General features: G+C 41.5%; 1 protein-coding gene across 1 annotated transcript in view; it reads right to left on the bottom strand.

Moving 5' to 3' along the window:
• LOC137610654 (connector enhancer of kinase suppressor of ras 3-like) overlaps nt 1–13,124 on the bottom strand; it is a 47,583-nt gene extending 34,459 nt beyond the window's left edge. The window contains exon 1 of the mRNA XM_068338376.1: nt 12,902–13,124. Within this exon, the coding sequence (XP_068194477.1) occupies nt 12,902–12,953 (52 nt within the window). The 5' untranslated portion in view covers nt 12,954–13,124. The remainder of the gene's footprint in view (nt 1–12,901) is intronic.
• Nucleotides 13,125–13,144: the final 20 nt, after the last annotated feature.

Raw genomic sequence — 13,144 nt, 5'->3', positions numbered from 1 at the left:
GATCTAATTTGATCAGATGGGTTATGACACCAGACGACTTCCCCTGTACAAAATGAAAACTCTCTTACGTCTGTGGCCATCAAACAGGCAGAAGATGACGTCATCTGCAAATGTCAGTCTGTGTGTCACAGTGTAGCACCTGCTGTTTACTGTGAGGTCTTTTTGCCACCCACTGTCTCCCCTTCAGTAAACAACAGCATGCAAAACAGGTTATCAACACAGCCATTTAATATTCATATACAGAGGCATATTTCTGGAAAGCTGGGAAAGCAAAAAGCAACTGATACTCAAGTTTGGAACCAAAAAAGCAGCTCTGGATCCCGCTGGAGTCTTTCGAGACCAGCAGCTTTTAAAGGCTGTGTAAGCACACATTATTGGCAATGCAAACAACAGAACACTTCCACTCGCAAAGGCAGGACTATTCTGGTTTCTTCTCAGCATACAGAGGCACAAAAACAGTAGCTTCAATGTCTTACAATATATATGATAACTGAGGCAATACAGTGTTTGTCCAGTGAACAAGTCATTACATATTAAACAAAAGTGATGGTTGCCAACTTTTTGTTCTCAGGGGTTTGATTACACTAGAAAAAAGGTGAATAGTCCTCCCACAAAAAGACTGAAACAGGCTCTCTTCTCTTCACCTCCCCCCCATCTTATAGCCCTCTCTGTCCTCCCAGTGGGAGCTGTAGCCACCTTGTAACCCACACATAAACAGGGGCACACACAAACACAAACCAATATTCCCACTGGGGTGGCCGGTAGGAAAGCTGCTGGGTGTAGAATAGCAGAGCCACTGTAACTCTGCAGCCTTTATTTGTCAGCCAGGCTCTGAACCTGCGGGGAGCGGTCAGGAATTTCACTCATTGTTCTCCGCTGAGCAGTTCCATTGTGGGAATTCACGGCCCTCTGGTACAATGGTCTCTCACTGGACCAGGCCCTGCTGTAATTAGAAAGAGAAAGCTACGGAGACTGCTAAACTATCCTAATGCATGACTTCACGGCAAAACAACAAGGCCTGTATGCACACATATTGGGTCACTCCTTCCAAAAGGAGCTGGGGATGGGGGATAGACAACTGTGCTTCTCATTAAACACATTGTGTCCTCATCAGATAGGCCGTTTACATGGTCTTCTTTTGCATAAAATGCAACCTTTAGATGCGGTTTGGTCTTTGCTTTACAGGACAATGGAGCTTCAGACTGTATTCTCTTGAATATTCCATTGTTGCTGTCGTTGTGTAAACTGATAAAATGGCATCCATATGAAAATTGTGACGACACCACTCCATTCAAACATGTGGACAAAACAACAAAATCAATGATGGACAATTTGGTTTTGTCTGAATGTGCGAGTGCCACCCAGAGAAAAAGGAAAAAACAAAGATCTGTGTTATGTTCATGCTTCAAAACAACGGCATCCTTTCAATCCATCTCTTGTAAATGAGACAATTTTAATTGTTCTGTCTAAAGTCATTTAATTTCCTCTCAGGTCTTTTCCATCTTGTATATTCTAAATAGAATTTAATCTACACCACAGGCAGGGTTGGACACATAAGGGCTAATTTATCATTTGGAAAGTATTTCCTCTCTCCACCACCTGCTGAAGGCCTTACGTCACTTTGACCCATCCGCTCCATCTTTTAATCTTATCATCAATTCCTACAGCTAACAAAGAGTGTTTCACTTAATGTACCCTAATCTTAAACACGGACAACCAGAAAACGGCAAAGACGTGTCCCGAGGGAGTTTTCTAAGTGAGAGAAAGCAGCTGAGGCCAATCCGTTCACATGAAGACAAAAGCAGGTCTGTCTTTTACGGGGTGATAGACGATGACTGATGAAAAAGGGGGCTAAAGTTCGCAGAGCTATCATGGTTGAAGCACATCAACAACCACAAGCACCAGCCCCCAGATGCCATTAATCCTCACCTCTAGCATAATCCTCACCTCTAGCAGCATATATCCTCAGTCACATTGCCGATACCTTGTCTGATTTGAAATTCATGGGATGGATCACTCAGCTTGTGCTGACTGCAGGGAGGAGAGAGAGGGCATCTGAAGGCACGACTGTAGGAAAAAATGAGTGGTATTTTGGCTGCAGGGTGGCCTGATACATGACGACTTCTGATTACAAGCAGATCACATGTGTTGGTCAGGCATCCTGAGTATATGACGTCTGCAAGGACTTTTTTCTTACTCTCTTTTTCTTAGGCTCCGCAACATAGCTATAACTATGTTATCGATTTAGGTGTCTTAATTGCTCGCTGGGTCGTGGTGTAATGAGACGGAGGGTTTTTTCCATCTTTGGAATAGCCTTTTGAAAATGGCCAAAGTGGCAAGGAACAAGTGACTTTACCTTCAAGGCCAAAAAGTGATCCCAATAAACGTGCAGTACATCACACACCATCATGGTTATGAAATGAACCCAGCCCTGTTGAAGGTGTTACATGACTCTGGTATTATGGTAATGTGGTTATTGTCACTGCTCTTCCATCCCACATTCCAAATAGTTTTGTTAGCTTTGTACCATTTAAAACACCTAATAACAAATACATCATTTGAGTTTGCCAGGGTACGATGGATTTTTAACATACTTTCAGTGCTGAAATTCCAAGCCAAAGTGCAGTTGTTAGGATACATGATTATTTGTAGGCAAATAAAAAAAAATGATAACGATCTTTCTTGAAGTCTTGCCAGGCAACCAAGAGAAACTCCTTACAAATATACTTTGATACATAACTCTTATCAGTCATTTATGCACTTAGTTTCTTTGTACAGATTAAAAAAACAATGTAATTATTAGTTAGTAAAAACAAAGATTCCATTAAGAATGGCTCTGTTCTGTTCAGGTTCATTACTCTGCAGTCGTACTGCATCTTGATGGACGTCATAATTATAATTTGAAATAAACCCAAAGCATCTGATTGATTCACAGGTCCATCTCTACAGGAGCTGAGTTATCATGCATTCCCACTTATCACTGCTGCAAAGAAACATGTGCAGGTAGCTGTTGGTTGAGTCTGATAAACAGGAGCAGGGTTGAAGCAGTGACATAAGGCCAACATAAATACCTATCACTCTCCAGCCAGTCAGCCGCCCCACAATAGTGTAGCTCATTACAACTAGCATAAACACCTTCTAAATAAAGTAACAAGGATCTCCAAAATGTCTCTAACTCCCCCTCCTCTCAGCCTCCTCCTTCTTCTATACCCAATTGGATATTGTCTATTTCCTGCCTTCGTATTGTCGTGATTCTGCTTAATGGTAGGTACACCAAGAGGATCAAAAGGTCAGTTTTAATCACAACAGAAACCAATAATGAAAAAGGTCCATCACTGTTGAAGATATGATGTTTCATAAAAGACCGTGTTGTCTGAGTGTTAACAGGATTACTAAAGCACTAATTTAGCTGTAACCTATGCAGCATTTCCAGAAGACAGACAACTGAAAACTATCATTCAGAGCCAAGGCTCTTTCCAAACAGAGGGAGATGATGGGAAAAAACCACAAAGTGGTAGAGACAGAAAAAGACAAGTAGAAACAAAAAAATGAGATTACCGCTTTTTAGAGGTGACATCGCCCGAGACACAAACAAATCGTAGAAAAAAATAACCAAGAAACTCTGTTTAGTGCTTTCATCCCATCACATGTATGGAGTATGAACAGGGTGGCCCTGCATGCTGATTACACAGCAATTTTCCAGCACCATAATAGCTGCCTGAGAAGCCACAATAAAGATGAACAAGGTTTGGGGAAGGAAACATGTCCCCCTCATTTAGTTTGCCATGAGAAAAGCGTATAGTACTCACAATAAAACAGCACGCAGCCATATTTTCTCTCTTTGACGAACTTAACTTTGTAGCCCTTGTAGTATGTTATGACAATACTTTATTGGCCTTTTATGAAAGTAAAACATGATTGACAGAAAAAAGCCTTTAGTGAATCCAAAGATAGAACTCCTTTCTCTCCGCAGTTCATAAGGTTGAGTATAACGCCTCCATTCCCAATGCAGATCCCTATAAGTATCTTTGGGTACGAACCTGCTAATTGCCATAAATCTCCCGGAGGATACACCCCCACCCCCCACCCCATGAATTCTTGATAGAAGCCTTGCTGAAAAATAAGAAAGATACTCTACTGCTCAGCCAAGGAGAGGACTGACTCCATAAGAAACAACACCTCCTCTTCAGACCCTCCTCTGACACTGGTCAACTTGAGGCATGTTTCTCAGCATTGCCAGTTCACATGCAAATCTAAAGCCACATTTACACCAGCTATTTGACTCTGGACGAGTAAGCCTTTATTCTGCTTCAGCATTCTGTGAATACTCTTTGAAGGCGTAATGGAGGTCTATTCTATTTCACCTCTTCCACAGCGTTTGACGTAATAACAGCACTGGGCAGTCATTTGGTCCAGTGTAGACAAACTAAAGGCATCTTGGAGAAGGGTTTTCATTGCAGTGCTGACCTCTGCATAAAAGAGGCTTACGTTTACAGCCTGTTTTATACATCTAGAAGAAGTATGACAGGAGCATTTCACTGTGACTTCCTCTTAGTGCTACTGGTTGTCACACATTCCTTCAGAATGGCTGCCAACAAAGAGCTGGAGCATTGGCTGGTGCTGTAAATCAAACTAAGGCTGCTGAAGTGACAGTGGAAGTGAGAAGAGGTTTGGGGGCGTGGGGGGGGGGGGTGTTGGGGGTGGATGGAGGAGGCTTAAGTGGCCAGGAGGTAGAAGGGAGCAGAGTGTGATGATGAACCAGTGATTTACACACTGCTTGAGTCCAGGTCGGAGGAGCAGGACATACGGCTAAGGGAGATTGAGAGGATCATTATTCCATCCAACCCCACAGCCACAAACCCCAAACAACAACAAACTCCTCACAAAAAGCTTTTCATTTAAAATATAAATACAAATCATTACAAACCATTAGTTTTCTCTGAACTTGTCTGAATATCTAAATTTGTCTAAATACCCTCACTTTGTTTTCAACATCAAACAACACTCAGAACCCACCTCTCAACAAAACACGCCCTCTGCCCATCTCCAGGTGAGGTTTGTTTAGTTTCTGTTGTGCGTATGTCACGTCCTGTGAATGACAGATGTGCTGCTGGCTGGAGAGGTTGTTGGCACCAACAAAAATGAAAGGAAGCATTAATAGAAACACCCACAATTGTTTCTCCTATTTCCTGAATTTTCTCAAATTAGACTCACCACTCCATGATCTAATAAATTCAACACCCACATTTTACACTAGAATCCTGCGTACAACATATTAAAAGGTAGGTTTTATTTAAATTATGATACTGTAAGCCATCAGTCAATAGTAGCTGATATAGAATATAAGATCTAGAAGGTTCCATCTTTGGCAAAAACACACATGAATTAAAGTTTAATAGGTTGAAGGCTTTCACAACAAATTCCAAAATGACAGAGCACGCCAAGCACCATCCATCAGTACTGACCCAGAAATTCAGGTTAAGAGTGTTCTAGGTGCTGTGAGGACAGACTACGGGTCAAATGGAGCCCTGTATGTGTGTGTGCTGTGGATATGAAAGAAAAACCACAAGTCAAAACAACCACTAACAAAGTCTGGAAGTTCCCTGTAATCACCCAGGTGATTTCTATTTTCCTGATTTCCTGAAAATAGAAATCACCTGGGTGATTTCTATTGATGGTGTTGCATGACGACACCCTGATTGTGGGCCTCTTGGCTCATCGATGCACCACAAATGGTGTGAAAAACAGACTAACATATCTGGGCTTGAACTAGGAGCTAGTGTGACTAAGCCCCTGTGGCTCAGTGTAAAAGAATTGAGAAAGCCACAAAAAGCCACACTCTGTGTCCAAGACAGTGGTGCACGGGCGGGTGACCAACGCTCGTTGAGGGGGCATGGGGAAGTCCGGGGGGCCTCCCCTGGGAATTTTTTTTGAAAATGGGGTTGTTTTCCTGCATTCTGAGGGCAAAATCTTCTGTTCAGTTTACCTACAAAAATACACTAAAGTCAACAGTTCAAGCTGAACTATCTTTATTTCTGTCCTACTTTATGCAGGTATGAATGTGAGATTCAACAATTGAAAACTTCCATTCACTATGTGAAGATACAGTCATACAAAATATTACTCAATGTTTACTTATAAGTTTTACTTGGACTAGAAGACATTTCAACTTTGACCAACACCATTAGTATGCCATAGTTTATTTTATTTTATTTCTTTTAATTCAATAACATGATTTTTCATTTTAATTTAAAAAGGCATGAAAAATAGCAAGCGAGGTGAATACACATTTACATGCATCGCTGGTTATTCCTGCCGGTCATAGGGAACAAAAGTCTAAGACTACAAACAAGTATTGATAATATCTTTCATTGACCTTCTGATCGGTCTGTCACCACTCCTCCCCCCTCTCAGCATTCACCATTTGTTTATTAATGAGGACTTTAACACAAACTCTACTAGAAAACACTGGATTCTTGTGATCGATCGTCCTCGCCTTGTCGTACACCAATTCGCGGGTTCAGTTTGTAAAAAAACAATATTTTTGTTTTTCATTGGACGAAAGGAGGTCATGACCCGAGTGCATATTTAATGATCAGGAGCGTTCGGGTCACTTCGGCTATTTCCGTCGGCATGCTTTGGCTAAATTCCGTCGGCATGCGGAAATAGTGGCGCTATTTTCGCTAGTGCCGTTTGCTTGCGGAAAAAGCGCCGTTAGCGCCGCTCGCTAGCAGAAATAGCGAGCGAAAAAGTTGTAAGTTTTAGCCTTTGTTCCATAAAAATAAGAACGCAACTGTGGCTACATAGTCTAAAAACCTTGTAGCCAATCTGGAATTTACTTTGCCTATGGAGAAGTGGCGAAAGGCTAGCGCAAGCCCAGCATATCCCAGCTGCTTTACCTATCAGCACCATCTAATGTAACAAGTCCAAAAGAGAATCAGCAGACATGTTGTAACAAGTGAAAACACAGACATGCAGTTTTAACACCTCCATTGTATGTATGATATGCAAATATGGAAAAAATAGATTTATAAATGAAAGTAAGAGGTTTTTAATAATTTAATACAATACTACTTCCCATAGGATAACAATTTTTAACCATGCATATCTAAAGAGGAATTCAGAGCGTCTCTGCTGAGAACTGGGAAAATACGGACTAGTCTGAACATGCCTGGACAAGCCCTGCTCTGGCACCTGCCCAACAGTTTGGTTAAACCTAAAAACGAGTAAGAGTTCATAAAACTACAGATCACTTCTGAATCAAAGTCACATCACGCTCCATTAAGGTTTAAGTGGCTTAACTTTGGGTCTATCTAGTCAGCATCAAACTAAATGCAACACAGGACATGTGAGCTGTTATGATTGCTCATTCACAGAGCTGCTGCATTAGTTTAGAAAAAAGTTAGTCGTCTGTATTCCTCCAAAGTTCTGTGATTATTTGAGTATTAATACAGCGTTTTGACAGCAAAAAGGAAACAAATTGTTCACTTCCTTTTTGTCTTTCTCAGTGTTGTTTTGGATCATCATACCAGCACATATCGGATTCTATTTGAAGGAGCTTTAAGGCACGAGCATGCCATGCAGTAAACTAGATACATTGGCCATGCATACACACTTAACATCCCTGCATGAGAGGTCAGTCGCCATGTGACCCGTATTTGCAGTAGGACCCGCTACGCCACCTCAAGTTCGAGCTTTTATTCCCACGGCTTAAGCGTGGCACCTCAAAGGCCAGTGCTCTTTGGCCAGCCTACAGCCAAATAGCTCATAGGCCCTGCTAAGCTGAGATCATCTGGGAGATTTGCATTGCATATTTTAGATTTGAATGAAAAGGAAAGTGTTCTACTCAGGTTGTCAGTCATGCTGGAGCCTCTCCTGACACTGATCTGTTGTCTACAAGTAGCAGTCTATACCCATCAGGTACGAAAAAGGATTCAGTTAAAAATCACCGCACATAACGTGTCATCAAAAGTTGCCACTGTGTTCTGTACAAAAGACAACTTTCGATGACAATGTCAAGAATTCTAAATTGATCAAAGCATAGTCTTGTGTTTTGTTTGTCCCCTCATCCTCTGATTTGAACAGACATTACCTAATAATGACTTCCATAAAAACCTTCATCTGTTTGAACTCCTCAGGTTATGAGACAGAAACACCAGGAAGTGTGAGAAACAGGCTATGCAGGGGCCGACAGGACCAAACCCACGGAAAACCCTTTCAGTCACCTCTCCCCAGGGGGAATCCTCTTACAGCACTTGCCCTCAAGTGTAAAGGACAGCTTCTGTGGTGAGGTAATGTGGTTACCTGCCCATTCAGTGTATACAATAGGTCAATTTTTTAAGGTTGAATGGTGTGATTATTGGAAACTGGTAAATGACAGACAGAAGTTTAACTTTAGGGGATGTCACAGGAAGGAAGAATATCAATTGAGGAAAAGTCTGGTTTCATGTGAGGCCATGAAGGGGTACACTAGTTCCCTCTGCTCTTACAGCCTCAGACTCATTTGACATTTGTCCTCCTTGAAGCATATACACAGTCTACCGAGTAAGGGTTGATGAAATGGATTAATGATGCCTGTGGAGTCTATCCAAACAGAAAACTCTTCTTGTCTGATCGAGCCGGCACTAAAACAGAGGCAGAGGATGCCTTAATAAGGGTGAGGTGTCTGCACAGCGTCTGTTCACGCTCCAGTTTAGGAAGCCTGTGATAGCCAGATAAGGATCATGGGCCATCATGGCCCCACCTCACTCACTAAAGATAAGGCTGCTTGAAAGTACCAATCACCAGAGTCACTCCGACACAATGCTGCTACTTTTCCAAGCACTTCTTTTCTTTCGGCTTTTCCCTTCAGGGGTCGCCACAGCGAATCAATTGCTTCCATCTAACCCTGTCTTCTGCATCCTCTTCTCTCACACCAACTACCTTAATGTCCTCTTTCACTACATCCATAAACCTCCTCTTTTGGGTCTTCCTCTAGGTCTCCTGCCTGGTAGTTCAAAACACAGCATCCTTCTACCAATATATTCACTATCTCTCCTCTGGACATGTCCAAACCATCTCAGTCTGGCCTCTCTGACTTAATCTCCAAAACCTCTAACATGTGCTGTCCCTCTGATGTACTCATTCCTGATCCTATCTATCCTGGTCACTCCCAAAGAGAACCTCAGCATCTTCATCTCTGCTACCCCCAGTTCTGTCTCCTGTCTTTTCCTCAGTGACACTGTCTCTAGACCAAACAACATCGCTGGTCTCACCACTTTCTCACCACTCTCGCTACTTTTCCAAGCACGAACTTGGTTAAATACTGAAGCCCATTCAGCTCATGTTTGCCAACTCCCCGACGAGCTAACTGCCCTATTCGCACTTTGGTGTAATGTTAAAGGAATAAAGCCACACAAGTTTCTTTTCTGTCCACGTGACATCAAGCAAATCCATTGTATAACATAGAAAACAGTTTCTTTTTTCCATTCAAAATTGTTCATTTTATTCCAACTTTAGCTTCACACATCACTAACAGCAACAGGTCACACAGATATGTGTAAAACTACTTTCAGGTCTATAAGAGATTTTTTGTAAGCCAGGGTCAGGGGTTTCAAATTAAGACCATCATTTAAATTCAGATATAGCATATAGCTCATTTACTTCCAAATACACAGCTGTGACATTTGATATGTTTGAGTATAGAAATAGAGATGCTGGATGCTATCCAAGGTGTTTGGATAAAAGCCACTCGGTCAGGCTCAGGATGCCTTGTTCGCCCTATCTGTCTAGCTGGACAATTGAAGAGGGAATGAGGTAAGTGTGTTTAGGAAATGAGAAACTGTTCACTGAGTTCTAGATTGGCACTGTGAAATTCCTCTAACAGTGCTAGTCCTCTTGGATTCAGAGGTATATTTGGAAAATGAGGATGAGCATTTGACTTCCCCTGTTTAATTTATAAACAGGGTTATGTGTGTCTTATGTTACAGAGTGTAGTTCTTTAAATAATAATCAAGCTTCAAAATGTGTCAAAATTAATTAATAATTACTTCACAAACAATGTTGATTCCACGTGGTATTCCACTGTGGCATCAATATTGCTATCATTAGAAAAGTGCATGTTTCCTCCAAGGTGAGTAGCCCCACATGACATATGGGATGCCAAACACAGGTCCAGCTGGAAGATCAGGGCTTACAGCGAAGGAAAAGTGCTTAAGGTCATCTCCACCCCCACACAAAAAGCCAATGTTCAAAACAAAACAACAAGTCACCCATTTAATGGCAACAAAAATCCACCAAGCAGAACTTTATTCTTTACTCCTTGAACAATGTAAGTGATTAAGGAGACAAGACACAAAAAGTCCCTATTGAACAAAGGAAAACAACCTGGGGCTGATGTGTCTCAACAAAGATTATGCTCTTTGTCTTTGGAATAAAACAATCCCACAAGTTGTTCTTTGGCCTAAACACTTCTGTGGTTACACTGGTCACAGATGACAGAACAATGTCTTTTCTTTCCAGTGGGCCGATGACATCTGGCCCAATCTTAGCTGTTTTCTTTATCTCTCTTGGGCACCAACATGTTAAAGTCCACCTTCAATTGAAGACGGAGCCATTCGTTTCTACATATTTACTTGTTTCCTGCAAAAATGGTCATGTAGGGTCGAGTCTGAGACATTTTCACCAAGTCCCGCCCCACTGTGTTGTAGCTGGCTAATAATAGTGTTATACCCATTCCTAAGAAGGCTTTTCATTCTAAACCTTCAACTGTCACACACCAAACATGTTGAACTTGCTACCACTTCTCTGACGAGAGTGTTTGCATTTCTACATTGGAATGCCATATTGCTAAATGGCATTCACAAAATTCTATTGCATGGTTTGTTGATGTCCTAGATAGAGACAAAGCCCATGTACAGAGCAAATTATGGATGCATTACCTAAGCTGCAATCAAATTAAATTAGATGTTGCAAAAATAACACCAGTCTTCCCACTCATTTTGACGTGGGTGAATTTAGGTTGTGGTGTTTGCAGGCCACAGGGTCTCAAAAAAAGACAAAGATGACCAAAGAACATCCTGATGCAAAACATTAAAATAGACTGGACTTCTTCAAACTGAGGTGGCTGGTTCAACAACCAGGCAATCAGACCAGCTAGTCAACTTTATTGTTATTCAAGCTGTTTACAACTACTTGGACAGTTTCTTTTCATGTTTGCTTCTACAGACATTGTATAAAATTTTAATGACTGAAAAAGTCACTCTGGTGGAGTCATTGCTCCAAACTGAAAGCCAGCAACCATATGCTATATAGATTTCATGGACGAAACTCTCTCAGCTGTTTCCTCCCACAATACCACACAACCCTCCAATGTAATATATTGTGCCATAACCTGTGTATCATATTGATTCCTGCCAATACACGGACTTTGTGTCAATATGTCTATGTATTAAGTTTAGAAGGTCTTGCCAAACATGACGTGAGAAAGGTTGAATGCAGCATCAGATGATATATATAAACCCACCAGAACATTGGTGTATCATGGTTATGTTCATGTTATGTCAACCAACTGGTTGGTTTAAATAAATGCAAAATGCAGGCTGTATCTGTCATCTTAGTTATTTGTTTGATGAGTGTTGTTGATGCTGATGACTGAAAGATTTGTTTGATGGCTCTGAATGCTTGAAGGGTGATTCTTGCCAACTAATTGTGGTCTACACCCAGTGACTTTGCAAGACTGCTTTGACTCTCAAGTTAAAAGTCAATACCTTTTAGTGACCACTATTAAATTAATTACAATCCAGTCCAATGATGACAAGGTAACCTGATATTTACCCATCACTGCCAAATGCAAGCTATCCCATTGTTAGCATCCCTCATTCAGAATGGGTTGTATGCGAAATATTCCCATGAACCGTCTGTTATCATTTCAGTTTGATCCGTTCGACCACATTTGTACGGCTCTGTAAATCCTCTGGTTAAGACCTACAGGCACAACTGCTGAGTCAGATTTGTTAGAAACCGACAGCAATGGGGCTTGTGTAGACAACTAATCCTCCATCTACGCCAGTCTTGGCTGGGCTCTTTTCACTGGACCCACAGAAACTAACCCCCTTTAGTTCATTATTAAGGACAAACACTGGCTGACATGCCAGTATCAGCAATCACAGCGTTACAACACGTATACATCAGATTACTGTAATGGCAAACCAGCCTTTTTGAGCGTAAACATGAAGTCATCTACAAGAAGATTTGGGGAATTCTCACAAAAGTTTCCAAATGCCCTCGATAATAAACCCTGATCCCTATCATGTAAACATCCCAGTGCTCTCTTTGCTGTATGATAATCACACACTTGACTGTTAAGTGTTCTGAACTACTTTATTACCATCCATAGTTCACATTCCATTTGTTGTCCCTCAGCGACATGCCTAAGGTGTGACTGATCTCAGGTTGAATGTGTTCTGATGTACTGTATTACTTTAGCACATTCCTCTCAGTGTCTGAAATATCCGTTTATTCTTATATAAAGAACGATCTGACTGAACTATTACCTTTCAACGGGAGCTATTTCGATCTAGCAGGGTAATTTCATGATTTCAAGAGTAAAATTACATTGACAACTGGCAACGAATCGGTACGAAACTATTAAAAACAACACAACCACTGCATCTGGAACTGAATTATACGTCCACTTCGTGAGAAATGCCAGCTGAAGTTCGTTAATATTAATTCAGCATTGAAGAAAGTCCTGTCCCATTGTTATAACACTTCTGCTGAGGTATGTATGATGATACCGGAGAGCAGTTTCAACGAAACTAGCTCCACATAACCGAGAGTCAGAGGCGAGAAAGAAACGTGTAATGATGTGGGTTATGAGCGATTGTTTCTGTCTACATGTAAGTTAGTAAAGTAGACTTGCCTCTCATCCAGTCGACAACTTGCATTGGAGTCCACTTCGTGATGGGCTCCATGGCTTCGTAATTGAGCCGGATATCAGAAAGAAATGTACAAATGTTTGACGACGACGCTCTACGACTTAAATAAAAAATATAAACAAATACTGTCACATTCTTCGCAACAGGTCGGTGGTCTAGTTCCTCTTCTGTTGGTGCTCACCTACCAAACAACTCCGAACACGCGGGCTCGGAGGCTGGACTGAACT

The sequence above is a fragment of the Antennarius striatus genome, chromosome 17 (genome assembly GCF_040054535.1).
Source record: "Antennarius striatus isolate MH-2024 chromosome 17, ASM4005453v1, whole genome shotgun sequence".
Lineage (NCBI taxonomy): Eukaryota > Metazoa > Chordata > Actinopteri > Lophiiformes > Antennariidae > Antennarius > Antennarius striatus.
Note: the sequence above shows the minus strand (reverse complement) of the source record. Positions and strands in the feature narration are given on the sequence as shown.